At 52.2% G+C, this 13,363-nt stretch overlaps 1 protein-coding gene across 1 annotated transcript; it reads left to right on the forward strand.

Moving 5' to 3' along the window:
- ZSCAN18 (zinc finger and SCAN domain containing 18) lies at positions 1 to 7,711 on the forward strand. The gene is given in 6 exon segments (XM_046682070.1): positions 1 to 264; positions 267 to 598; positions 2,384 to 2,458; positions 3,452 to 3,719; positions 4,456 to 4,548; positions 5,859 to 7,711. Coding segments are annotated over 6 exon segments (1,776 nt in total). The 5' UTR covers positions 1 to 23; the 3' UTR covers positions 6,626 to 7,711.
- The last annotated feature ends 5,652 nt before the right edge of the window (positions 7,712 to 13,363 follow it).

Consider the following 13,363-nt stretch of genomic DNA (forward strand, 5'->3'; position numbering starts at 1 on the left):
TCTCCTTTTGTGTGGTTCTCACCATGTGGGCACCTCTTTGTCTGTCCTCCGCAGGCTGGACTCTGGCTGGGATCCCAGAGGATCCTGTCATTCCTGCTGTCTCTCCCATGGAGCTGCAGTTCCGTGAACTCGCCCTTCACGACAGGTGCCCCGTCTCTGGCGAGCACAGTCACATTTCCCAGTGCAGGCTGGGAAAGATGCTGCCTTTGGAGAAGGCGTTTGCCACCCCCAGGAACTCCCCAGCACTCGCAGAACTGCCCATGCCATGGTGGCAGCTGGGGACCAGCAGGAGGAGACCATCCCCAGGAGGGCCCCTGCTGACCTCAAGTTGTCCTGCCTGCCCTTCTGGACCTTTGTCTACCAGGAGGCAGCTGGGACCCACTGGGCCCTGGCTCAGCTCTACGAGCTGTGCCACCAGTGGCTGCAGCCCAAGGTATACTCCCAGGAGCAGATGCTGGAGCTGCTGGTGCTGGAGCAATTCCTGAGCATCCTGCCCTACAAAGTCCCACTCTCGGTGGAGGTGCAGCATCATGAGAGTTGCAAGAAGGCGGTATCCCTGGTGGAGGACCTCACCAAGGCCCTGGAGGAGCCAGGTGAGGCCGCCAACCTGAAGGAGAACATGCCTTAGAGGAAACAGGGAGGGGGCTGGCCCTGGAAGGATTGAGATAGACGGCCTAGAGCCCAAACCCCAGCCAGTGGCTTGCCTGGGAGAGTTAGTTCCCCAACATGTAAGAGTCACAGAGGAGAGCAGCCCTGAGCTGGTGAGGATCTGACCCCCACCCTGCCTGGTGGCATTACCTACAGGGTTGCCTCATGGGCCAGGAAGGCTGCATGGGCTCTTACCCTCACATCTGCCTTCCAGATATAAGGAAGCAGGAGGAACCAGCCCCTTAAACATTGAGTAAATGTTCTGGGTACATTTCTGCCCCTCCCTCAGTATAGGACCAAGGGGAGCACTGGGGCTGGGTGGACAGAGTCCCCACCGTGTCTGAGGGTGGGGTCTGTGAATCTGGTGATGATGGGGTCATGGAGCTGAGGGCTCAGGGACAGAAGCCTGTGTCCACGTCTGCCCCCTGTGGTTTACTGTGATGGTTGGCAGTGTCTCTCCCTCTTGGGCTCACTCTTGGCTCAGGTGTGACCAGGGATGCTGTCGAGTTCTCCTGGGGGGGTCATCCACAGCCTCGAGCAGGGTGTGTGTGGGAAGCATGCTGCGCCTTTGCCATCTGCCATTGCCAGGCGGGCTGGCGAGAGCCAGCAAAGACCCAGAAGCCAGTGAGGCCCAGGTGTCCCCCAAGACCTGTGAGTGCCAGCCAGCCCTTGCCCGGGTCTGTGAGTGGGAGAGGGCAGGAGGGAGACGTGTGCAGGTGTCAGGGGAGCCAGAGGGAGGCTCTGGAGCCTGGAATTCTGTAGATGTAGATCTGGCTTTTTACTTAAGCTCTGATGAATGTGAAAAGTATTATTTTAAATTAAATAAGTTTTCAGAGATCATGTTTATCTCAAACAGTGGAAAGTATTGAGATAACAAAGAAAAAAGTAATAATCTCCCCACTCTAAAATGAAATCAAAGGGTGCGCCCTGGCACCTGTCCCTTGGTGTCTTTCTGTGCCTCTCGCACGCGTGCACACTCCTCTCACATGCATGCACAGGCCTATCACCCGCGGCCTGTGTGGACGGTTTGTGGCCAGTCTGCCTGGGGGTGATGTGCTGGTGCCTGAACACCTGCTGTCCCCTCGCCCACCCGGGCCCCTCCGGTGGCGGCTGGATGTCCAGTGCCATCTCTTCATTGCCTTCATGGCCGGTGGTTCACAGCCCTCCTTGTGCTGGAGTTGGCATTTATGGCCGTTGTGGTTTCTGCCTCTTCCCATGAGGCTGCAGTAAGGCATCCTCAGCCTTGGGCCTGGGTGTGGGAGCTTTGTTGGTATGTGTATGGGGGGTTCCTCAGGGTCAGTGGACAAAGGGCATGTTCTCACAGTTTTCCAGAAGTTTTGTAGCGCACACGGTGCCAGTGTGCCTGGGCGCTTGTTTCCCCACATCCCACCAGCACTGGGCGTTGTTGCTTTTGAGATTTCCACCAATGCAGTGGGTAGCAAAGTGTTGCCTTCTTTGTGGCTTTAGTTTGAGTTTCTGGGCCGCCCCTGAGCTTGAGCTTCCTTTGCTTTCTTCTTCGCCTCCTCTGCTCAGTCAAGGACAAGGACAGATACGGGGTCCATGGGGCCCTGGGACCTGCTGTGATATGTGCATGCTGGGCCTCCCTGCTGCTGAGTCTGAGAACTCTTCGCTCTGCCTAGGGCCTGTGCAGGGGAGGCATTGGGGTCTCCCTGACCGGTTTGGGGGTGCCCAGCCATGGAGCACAAGTCTCAACTTTGCCTTCCCTTCTCCCCAGCCTGTCCCGCTCCAGGAACAGGGCAGCATAGGGGAGGAGACCAAAGAGGCCAAGCCCACAAGGGCAGAGCCAGAGGTGGGGGTGGGGCGCCTTGCCCAGGGCTCTCTAGTCCTGGCCCTGAGGGCCAGAGTCTGTTGCACCCTCCCTGGTGTATCAGACCTCTTGCTCCCCACATTGTTAATATGCCGCCAACTGCCCAGGGAGGACAATGGGCTGGGGCCTGGCCAGGGGATGAGGAGTGGGAGTGGCCCCAGGTTCCAGGGCTGGGCACCCGAGGCCGCGGCCTCCCTGGGAAACCCAGTGATGAGCCTGGCCCAGGGTGTGGGCCGGGGTGGGGGTATGGGAGGTCTGTGCGCTCAAAGGGAGGGACCTGGAGTGCAGGCCTGGTGGCTCCTTACTGTGAGCTCTCCCCAAGCCCAGTTTGTGGTGACTCCCAGCCCCTCCCTCTGGCCACATCTAATGCACCGGCCCTCCCCTCCCGCACAGCCCTGCCAGCCACAGCCCTCCTCCTCTCTCTTCCTGCTGGTCTGTTGCCCTTAAGTTCCACCTCCCACCAGTCAGGACTCTGCCTGCCACCCCCATGTGGCAGCCCCTCCCCACTCCCCGTGCTCCTTGTGCTTCTGCACTGAGGCTGTGCTGCCCTCGGGGCCTTGTAGGCTGTCTTCCCTCTTCAGAGACACATCCCCTGGACCTTCTGGGCCCCATGGCAGTGTCACCACAGGGCCTCCCACTTTATCTCCTTCATAGCCTTTGGGGTGTCTGTCTGTCTGTCTCTCTTGAGGGCAATGAGCTTAGCTGTCTGGGTCCTGTGATCCCCTGGGTGCCAGCCGGAGCCCCAGGCAGTGTGGAGGGATGGAGGAGACTTTGGGGACCTCTACAGCAGTGGTTCTCAACTAGAGCGCAATTTGTCCCCCTTCTGTTGCCAGTACTTTGGGGTGGGGAGTGCTCCTGGCATCTAGAGGGAAGAGGCCCGGATACTGGAAATCATCCTGCAGTGCTCACCACAGGCTCCAGCACAAAGAGTGTCCACAATACCAATGCCAAGAAACCCTGCTCTCGTGTTAACCTGGGGACAGGGTCCAGGGAAACCTGGGGTCCCCATGCAGAACCTGCAAAGTGGTGGGTAGGAGCCCCCAGGACGGTGCTGCCCCCAGTATTCTTGCTGTTGTTGTGGGACCGAGGGTCCACCCTCTCTCTGGATGGGAAGCCTCAGCTGGGGCTGTGCTGCTATTTCAGAAGCTGAAGTTTCCAGAGGTGCCTCTGTACCTGGAGGAGTGGGGGCACCTGGACGCAGCAGAGGAGAACCTGGAGACCTAAAGGAAACTGCTCTTGTGGGGCAAGACACTCCTCCCGCGGCCTCTACTCCGTCCTCCATCCTATTCCAAAACTGCTGGCCTAGGGCATCCTGACTCTACTTGGGGCTTTGGTTAGGATACCACAGTGTTTTAAATGTACTTGAACTTGAATGTGTTTTAAACGTATTTGACTTTGACCTTGAATTCATTGGCCAACGTCCCCACCCTGGTCCCCACAGTTCCTGGTCTCCATGTTTGAGTCCTGCGAGGGCCCTGGGCTTTGTGCTTGCAGCTCCTGCCTTCAGGACCTGAAGCTTCTGAATCTAGAAAGAAATCCTGACCCCAAAGTGTTGACTTCCCCATCCTTGTTGGTGCAGAGACAGGGTCTCCGGCCTTCTTGTGTGGACATCTTTTCCCCAGAAACCGTCCTTTGTATGGAGGCCCCAATACAGATTCGTGAACTCTTTATAGCTTTAATTTTATGTTATTTTGTAACTTTGCTTTTCCTTGAATTCCCCCCACTCCCCGCCTGCCCATTGACCCTTTCAGTCTTGCCCCACAGACCCTCTTCTTCATCCGTTTGCCATGTTCTCAGAACCCCCAGCCCTGCAGGGCGCTGATGGGGAGTCAGCTTTGGCAGGTGTCCTGGTGCAGACAAAAGGACCAAAGCTGCAGTCCTGGTCTTGGCCAGCCTGTGGGGCTTGAGGCCTGTCATCGGCTGCTTTCCATTCTGTTTTCAGTCTCTTTTAGTTTTTCTGTTATTTTGACCCCGCTCAGGGTATCAGCTTGCCTAGCCTGATGCTGCCTGCAAGCTGGAGACAGAGGAACTTCGGTTGGCTGACAGAGAACCACCCGAAGGCAGCTTCCCAGGTGAGCTTGAGTCAGAGAGTGATGGTTGGGGGCCAGGGTAGAGGGGGGGCCTTTCTTTCAGAGGCCAATGGAGGCCCCTCACAGCACCACTGGCCTCAGCAAAGACCTCAACTTTGACCTCACTCATTGTTGTCCCACCTCCTGTCCCACACTCTCGCCACGCCCACTCCCCAAGTATCAGAGCAGGAGGCAGGAATCCAGCTATGTTAATGGTCTCTTGCTGAGAAACAAACCACCCCAAAACTTAGGCACTTAAACAATGGCAGTATTAGTTATTGTGATTCTGTGGATTGATTAGGGTCACCTGGGTGGCCATTCTGCTCCATTTGATGGCTGCTGGACGATGCACACAGCTATGGTCATCTGCCAGGCTTGACTAGAGCTAGAAGGTCCTAGGAAGCCTCACAGACTGGCAGTTGACGCTGGCTCTTGACTTGGAGCTCAACTGAGGCCGTCGACCTGGTTCTCCTTCATGTTGCCTCTCCAAGTAGATGCTTGGGCTTCCTCACAGTGTGGCTGCTGGGTTCTAGGAAGGAGTATTCCGGAGGGTAAGCACCATCCGGTGGGTGCTTATTAAGCCTTTGCATGCACCATGCATGCTCATGTCCCACAGACCGTGGTAGGTTATGTGGCCAAGCCAGTATGTGTGTGTACACATGTGTGGGGGGAAGGGGACTACCCAAAAGCATGAATCCAGGGAGATGTGCTTCATTGGGGGCCACCAGTGTACACGTTAGTTTACCATACGAGGATTATTTGGCCCTTCCTGGTGATGGACCGATGCTGCCCCCATCTCATGGCTCCACTGCCAGTGTCACCTCAGGGTACAAGATGGCTGCTCCAGCTCTCTCTCACATGCACAGCAGCAGGAAGGAGGCCCCTCTGCCCTCCTTGCCTTTGTGCTTATGTCCCATTGGCTGGAACTTAGTCACATGGCCACTTTAGCTGCAAGGCAGGCTGGGAGTGATGGTCTTTCTTCCAGGCAGCTGTGAGCTCTGGGACTGTTGAGAAAGGGAAAGCAGACTGGGGACAGGCAGTGGTCTTCTGAGACCAGTGTGACCAACATCACTGCACTTAGCAGTTGTGTGGTCTCACTTTAGTGCATTGCCCCTGGGTTTGTCGAGAGAACTGGTCAATGATGTGCATGTAAAGTGCTTCTTGTCTCCTCACCCACCTCTCGCTGGGGCTTGCCATCCCTGCCCATTCTCACGGTTGATCTCGGACCTGTGCCTTTTGTCAGTTCTCCTCACGTGGCAGTTCCTTCTCTGAGCCTGGGTGTTAGAACTGCTCACATTATAACCTTGTTTCAGGCAACAGGAGGTGGCAGGAAAACAGAGAGTGTATGCGAGGAAGGCTCCACGTACAAGAAGCTGATAGAGAGGCTTGTGAGGAAAGTTTTGTGTGCCCCTTGACGGGCACTGCCCGGGAGGAGGAAGAGCAGCTGCAGAAGGCTCTGGATCCTCAGGAGGGGGACCCAGGCCCTATCACCATGGCCCACAGGCAGTCCGTCATCCGGGACCCCGCCCAGGACAGGGGCACAGCTGGGGAGAGCCTTACTGTGCCCGTAATGCCAGCCACCCCACACCAAGGCCATGGAAGAAAGAGGCCCTACCCGGAGGATGTGGGTGACCAGGGCCCCAAGTGTGTCTCTAGCACGAGCCACCACCAGCAGTGCAAGGTGAAGAAGGAGCCTGCTGCAGCTGGCTGCAGCACAGGGTCCCTGGCCTGGCAGGCTTGGGGGACCTCTGCTGCGAGCTGCCCTGCAGCCGACGAGCCTGGGGCATCCCAAGGGAAGCCCTACATGGGCAGCGAGCGCGGGGAGACCTTTATGTGGATCTCACATTTCATCGATCATCTCAGGAGCCACAGTGGCAGGAAGCTCTACACATGCCAGGACTGCTGGAAAACCTTCCACTTCAGCCTGGCCCTGGCTCAGCACCAGAAAACCCACGAGAAGGAGAAAAGCTATGTGTTGGAGAGGGCCCTGGGCACCCACCCTGCCACCCATGGATCCTGTGCCGGTGGGAGGATTGGCGGGCTCCCGGAGTGCACAGAAGGTGATGTTTTCCCTCTGTAGTCTGAGGCACAGAGAGGAGCCGCTTTGCTCTAAGTGTCCCCAGAGCAGGACAGCTCTGCTTGCCTGGGAGTCCTGAGCAGTGTTTCTGGCTTCTTCAGAACCCATGCGTGGCTTCCTGCAGTGTCTGTGTGCACACAAGTGTGCTTGTTTTCTAGATAAGCTCATGTGGCTAAAGCACTTAGAACCCAGGAAGGGCCCGTGGGAAGCCCTCACCTCCTTGAAAACACACCCGTGCAGATGCTCACAAGTGAGCACAAGCCATCAGATGTGCAAGAAGACTCTTTCTTCTGGAGCCATTTTATCACCACCCACACTTTGGAACATTTGTCAGTGTTCAAAGTGTAGAGTTGCCTTAAGGTGTGTGATCTGCCAGCTCGTCCTTGAAGTCAGCCTTGTCTCCCTTCCTCCTGTTTGAGCTCCCCAGCGCTGTTGTTCAAGCAGAAATCTTGCCAGCTGTTTTGGCCTTTTCATAAATACGCGATGTCAAGTTCACTTCTGAATCCTCGATAGCAAACTGTGTCCCGGTTGAACTCACATGTTTTTATGTGGGTGGCGTGACTTACAAAGATCATGGAAATGCTTGGAGCCTAGTAATGCAATGTTTTCACACTGTGCATCTCAGCCCATTAGTGAGTTGTGAAATCAAATTGGTGGGTGGCTACCGGCATTACAAAGCAATAGAGTAGAATAAAACAGCTCAAAATTCATCATGTAGTAAAGGTAAATACTGTTTTGCGAAACTTTTCAGCCATATATCTAAATATAAAAACTGGTCACAATGTAAAATCTATTTTTACTGAGTAGGGGGAGGTCATGATCAAAACAGGTTGAAAACGCTAATAAAGGTTGATGAGTTCTGTCTGTCTGAGTAAGGGTAACGTAACTCCTTGGGCTACATAAGGTGATCTTTTGATTTTTGCATTGAATTCCGATTACAGCATTGTTTCTGTTGCCTGAGCATAAACTTAACTGCTTCCTATACATACAGAAACTGGTGCCTCATTCTGTCACTGTGTTTGAGCATGGGGTCTGTTGTAATGATTCCCAAATCACAGGGGCTTAACAAAAGAAGTATTTCTTCCGTCACATTGTAGTCTTGTGGTTCTTGCTGCTGCATGTACGTTCGTGGGAGAGGAGCTCTGCTTCACATGGTGATTCAGGATCCAGGCTTCATCCCTGTTGAAGCTCTGCTCCCCGCTGGACCCTTGGAGCACATAGAGGAGGCCACACTCGCTCAGCCGGGAGATGACACATATCACTTCCATGCACATGTCCTTGGAGAGAAATGATCTCATGGCCCCAGTCACTTGCAAGGGGCACGAGCTGTTTCCCTGGGTGCCTGTCTCTGCCACAGTCACTGAGCTCAGTTCCCCTCTTGCCTGTCCATCTCCCAACCCTAAGCTGGCTGTAGCTCTGATGATAAAAGAAAAACCAAAAAACTATACTTGCCCTCTCAACTCTTGTTCCCAACCTATTGCATGAGTTCACCTCTCCTGCTGCCACAGAGGTTACCCCTGGGATGCATCCCACTCAGCTTTCAGGGCCACTTGTGAGTCGTTCATTATTATTAAGGCCAGCACTCCATCTCTTCAGTTTCCCATCTGATGTCTCATTTAGTGCACAGCTAGATGCTTGTGCCTTTTTTGTTACATTTTTAAGGTTTTTATTTGAAAATAATTTCAAACTTATAGAAAAGGCACAAAAATAATACACAGATCACCTGCACACCCTTCATCCAGACCTGCCTGTCATTAATGTTTCACCCTGCTTGCATGTGGTTTGTGCATCCCCCCCCACACACACATCTCGGGGTGCAGCAAGTCCACGTTCCTACTGCTGGTGACGATTTCTTTGCTCACCCAAAGTCTTGCCTAACTTCTCCACCATATAGTTATAATTTTCCCCCTTTTAACTAATAAGCAGTCTGTAGGGAGACACTTTAAATATCCTGCTCCTCACCAAAATGCCCCCCTAGGTTTAGCCTCCATTGAGGATGCTTGAATCAGTCTTTACCATGTGGTTGCAAAGTGATTATCCAACACCAGCCCCCACTCCATGTTTACCAGCTGGCCCTGGGCATTCTGCTGCAAACCAGCACCCTCCCTTATCTCCTTTTACTTGTCTTTATTACCAGAATGGACTCAGGGGTTCCTGTCTTTTCAATGGATTATAGCTTATTGTGTCCTTGGTTATTTTGGTTCTCAAGTTGTACCAGATGAGGCCAATCGGAGCCTTCAGGAAGGTTCCTGCATCCCCATGACATGCCTTCATCATTTTTTGAACACTTCCTTTCTTTTTAGTATAATGAGATGTTCCAAAGTCATTTTGTTTCTACCCTGAAATCGGCCATTTCTCCAGTTCCAAAGAACTGGTTCCTTTTGGTGGAGGGTGGTATTAGAGACCAAATCTGAGTGCCAGGTGTGCTCATTGCTACTAGGGTGTCTTCTGCTGAACTAAGAGACATAGGCACAAATATAAACACATATAGGTACGCACAAAAGTATATGTGTGCATATACACATATGTGTACAGCAACACCTCCAGTTCCAATCTGTGGCTCCTCATATTTTTTATGTCCCTTCTTCAATAGTGAGAATCCTGGTACCCCAAAATCAACATTAATTTGCTGGATCCTAAAAATACCTCTAAAATAGTTTCAGAGGTGCTTTTCTCAAACCACTACAAGAAACAAATCTGAAGAGATTTCAGGATTTGTTTGCTGTTCCCCTTCTGCCACCAAGACATGGTAAATCACACAAATGGATGATTTATTTTACAGGGACAAAAATATAGCCAGATGTTCCCACTTGTTGATCTCAGGGGAAGCTGGGTTGGCTCAGGCATTAGGGGCACTGGGTCTGTGCTGAGGGTTTCAACTCCCACCCAAAGGTGCAGGGACATGGACCATTGAGAAAGATGCAGCAAATGGGGAGCCCAAAAAGGTGGCCCAGGTCTTTCCAATGGAGTTTGGAGGACTGGAAAGGCACAGACCAATACAGGGGTATTGTGCCAGGACTCAAAAGGACGTGAGATGTCTGGAGGGCAAGGGAGAGCCCCAGATGAGCTGGCACTAAGAATGGGTGGAATGTATGGCTGGTTCACTCAGGCTGGTTCCAAGGATAGCTGTGTTGAGAGGGGTAGGGAAAGGTAAGTCACACAAGTGGAAACCTGGCAAGATGGGGATGAAGTTCAATGGGAAGCAGATGCTTAAACACCCTGTTTGTGCACTGAATTGTGTGTCATTACCTCCTACTCCCTATCCACACATTGAAGCCCTAACCACCATTGTGACTGTATTTGGAGATAGGGCCTTTAGGGAGGTAATTAATGTTAAATGAAGTTACAAGGGTGGGCTGTAATTCCACAGGACTGGCGTCCTTATATGAAAAGGAAGAGACAGCAGAGATTGCTCTCTTCCGATGCAAGTGCACAGAGGAGAGGCCATGCAAGGACACAGAAGGTGGCTATCTACAAGCCAGGAAGAGAGGTCTTGCCAGAAACCAACCCTGACAGCACAGTGATGTTGGATGTCCAGCCTCCAGAACTGGGTTTAAGCCACTAAGCCTGTGGTATGTTGTTATGGCAGACCAAGCAGACTAATAAATACCCGCCATCATTATCTGGGTTGAGGATAGTTTTGTAAATCAGGGTCAACCTGTGCAACTATTTTGGAAGGCAAACAGCCCACTTGCATTAAGAACCACTATGACATTGATGGTGGTTGAGCCTTCAATTTCAGGCATGGTGATTTTCCTTAAAGAATTAATGAAAGCAAAGCAGAAATCTACATATATCGAGAGGCTGAAATCCAAAATATACACAAGATGCCCATTTGCATGGAGTTAAATTCTCGATTACAGAGGAACTTCGCCTTAAGTTTCGCTAGAGCCATTCAAAGGAATAATAAGGCATTAATGATAATTAAGATGACTACGTAGCACCATGGAAGAATAATTTCTAGGTGTGGCTCAAGAAGTAGAATACAAATATTCTATTGTAACTGTGTAAAGCATGGTGGATGTGGGAAACCATAACAGACAAAGTGTAAAGGTGAAAACAGTTGTATTAGGGTCATGGAATTATGGCTACATTTATTTTTGTTTCTGAATTCCATTAAAAATTCTTTATTTACAGGGCTTTTATAATAAAATTCATTTTTCACCATTTTGAAAAGAATTCTCCCAATTATGGAAAACTTGAAAAATACAGACTTGAAGGGGGAAAATCTCCCAGGTTCCCAACTCACGAGAACTTTTACTTTTGACATCTCAGTATATGTATGTATATCCTTCCAGTCATTTTTCTGGGTATAAGATTTTGGTATGTATATGTTTGGTGCACGTAAAGTTAGCATTCTCATCGTAAGTGTGTGTGGTGAGTATCCTGAATAAGTGAACGAATATTTGAACGACTGAGTGAGTTGTGGGAAGAAATTGTGGACCTTCTTCATTCAGACAGCTGGTGTAACAAGATGGACTGGTATGTTTCTGACGTGGAGAAAGGACCTCCATTCTGCCTTCTGAGCCCAAGGAAAAGTCAAGGCTCAAGCTGCTCCCTCGCGCCTGTGAGGCTCCTGGGACAGGCCACAGTTGAGAGCAGTGGGATTCTGCAGTGCAGCCACTTCAGGAAGCTTGAGCACAATTCGTGCTTGACGCATCCTGGCCCCTGTTCCTCAAGGTGAGGCCTACAGATCACCTGCTCCACAATCACTCGTGGCCTTGGTGTAGACTCTGGAACCGCCTCAGACCGACCAAAGGAGAATCTCGGGTCTAACACCCCCCACCCTCAGGTGGTTTCCATTTACAGCAGAAGCGGAGATCCACCGCCCTCGGAAGTGCTGGGCTCGGTCTTTCCCGAGTCTGCGGAAGTCCAAAGAACGGGGCTAGTGGAACCAGGGGTCAGTCCAGACTAATACGGCCTGAAGCTCCCACGACTGCGGAGTCCCTCTGCAGGAAGAATTCGCAACTGCTCAGATAAGCCAGGTGCCTGGCCCTGGAAGGGGCGCGGGCGAGCGAAGGACCGCGGAGCTTCAGCTGCTTCAACTTCACGCGAGTCCATGAAGCCCGACCTCAGAGCACACGGCCCAGAACTCCCAGCCGTGAGAACGCGGGTTACGGAAAGCACAGTTCCCAGAAGGCCCGGTGACACGGCCGGCTGCCTGGCCCCAGCCTCGAGCTACCAAGAGAGACCTCCGCAGAGCCGGGCTCCCGAGAGACGGCCGCGCGCAACGCGGGCAGCTGTGAGGGAGCCCGTCCCGGCCCGCACGGCCTCCGGAAGTGCGGGCGGGGCGGGGCTCCTGCGGCAGGAGCTTCCGGCTTCCGGTAGCGCCTCTGCTTCGGGAGTGAGGCTCTGGGACAGATGAGCCTCAGTTTTCCCGGCCTCTCGCCAGGGCCCTTGGGACCGGAGCGGTCTCTCCGGCTGTTCCTGCCTGGGAGTCTGTGCTCTAGCGGTTCCTACGCCTTTTCAGAGACGCTTGCCCTGAAGCCCTGGCTTTAAGGTGCCACCCCCCACACCCGCTGCTTCCCCAATAACGCTGGCGTCCCCCCTGTCTCCTCCTCTAGTCTGGTTTACCTTGTTTACCTTCTGATCACCTGGGTGCCTGTCCCGCCCACTGCCTTGAAACAGCCATGAGGCCAGAGGCATCTTCTGTGCCGTTCACGCTTGTTTAACTCTGGCTTGGGCTCTTAATATCCTTCAAAGGGGAGAATACATAAATTAATCCCTCTTGGACAGCAAAGTCTAGAGCCTTCCCTTAAAGACCTGCTCTCCAAAAGCAAAAATGACTTGGGCGTGAGTGGGCGGCAGAGGCATGCAGAGCAGCCTGGGAAGGCAGGAAGGCCTCCGAGCAGAAATCTGACTTGCTGGGTTCAGAGGTGGGTGAGAGGGAACAGCATGTAGGTGGCTGGTCTGCTCTTGGCCTCTCCTGAAGACAGCTAGAAGCTTTGACCTCTTTCTCTATTTGTGACTGTGTAAGCTATATAAATATATACTATGTGCCAGTATAAAATACGGGTGTATTCGGATGCACAGGCGCTCTTCAGAAAAGGGTCTCTTTCGTTTTCTCATTTAATAGGAATGATGGTTTTGTGAGTGATGCAAACAATGGGTGTTTTACACTCGCTTTATACTTTGCAGCATGCTTTGGTATTCCATGAGCTCATTTAATTATCACTGCACCCCGAGGAGCAGGTAATTTATCAGTTGTGTTTCCTTAATTGGGGTTGAATTTTCTGTTACTTGCAATGAGGCTAAGCCAAAAGGGAATTCGTTGGCTTGTGTAACTGAGAAGCCCAGCTGACTTGGTATTTCCCTTCCTTGCTTTATTTCTTCTCCATTACACTTACTGTGTAATGTGCCTATAACTTATTCATTTCTCTTTATTTTCCATCTCTTCCACCCAAATGTAAGCTCCTGAGGCCAGGAAGTTTCATGGGTTTTATTGCCTGGTGTATCATCCCAGCATCTGGAGTTGTGCCTGGCCTTTAGTTGTTGCTCAATAAGTAGTTGCTGCCTGAGAGAATTAGAAACATACTGGGAAACCAGAGGTGACTTAATTCTCCAGTCTCTATGCATCTCCCACCCAAGGTGCATGTTCTTGGCTGCCAGTCACTGGAAATCCAACTCAAAATTGTGGATGTCTTGAGGATACTTTTTATTTTCCATAACAGGAAGACCAGAAGGTGAGCTCCAAGGTGGGGCCACTGGGGCTCTGCTTGAATTCTAGATGACTCGGCTCTG

The sequence above is a fragment of the Equus quagga genome, chromosome 13, assembly GCF_021613505.1.
Source record: "Equus quagga isolate Etosha38 chromosome 13, UCLA_HA_Equagga_1.0, whole genome shotgun sequence".
In the NCBI taxonomy this organism is placed as follows: domain Eukaryota; kingdom Metazoa; phylum Chordata; class Mammalia; order Perissodactyla; family Equidae; genus Equus; species Equus quagga.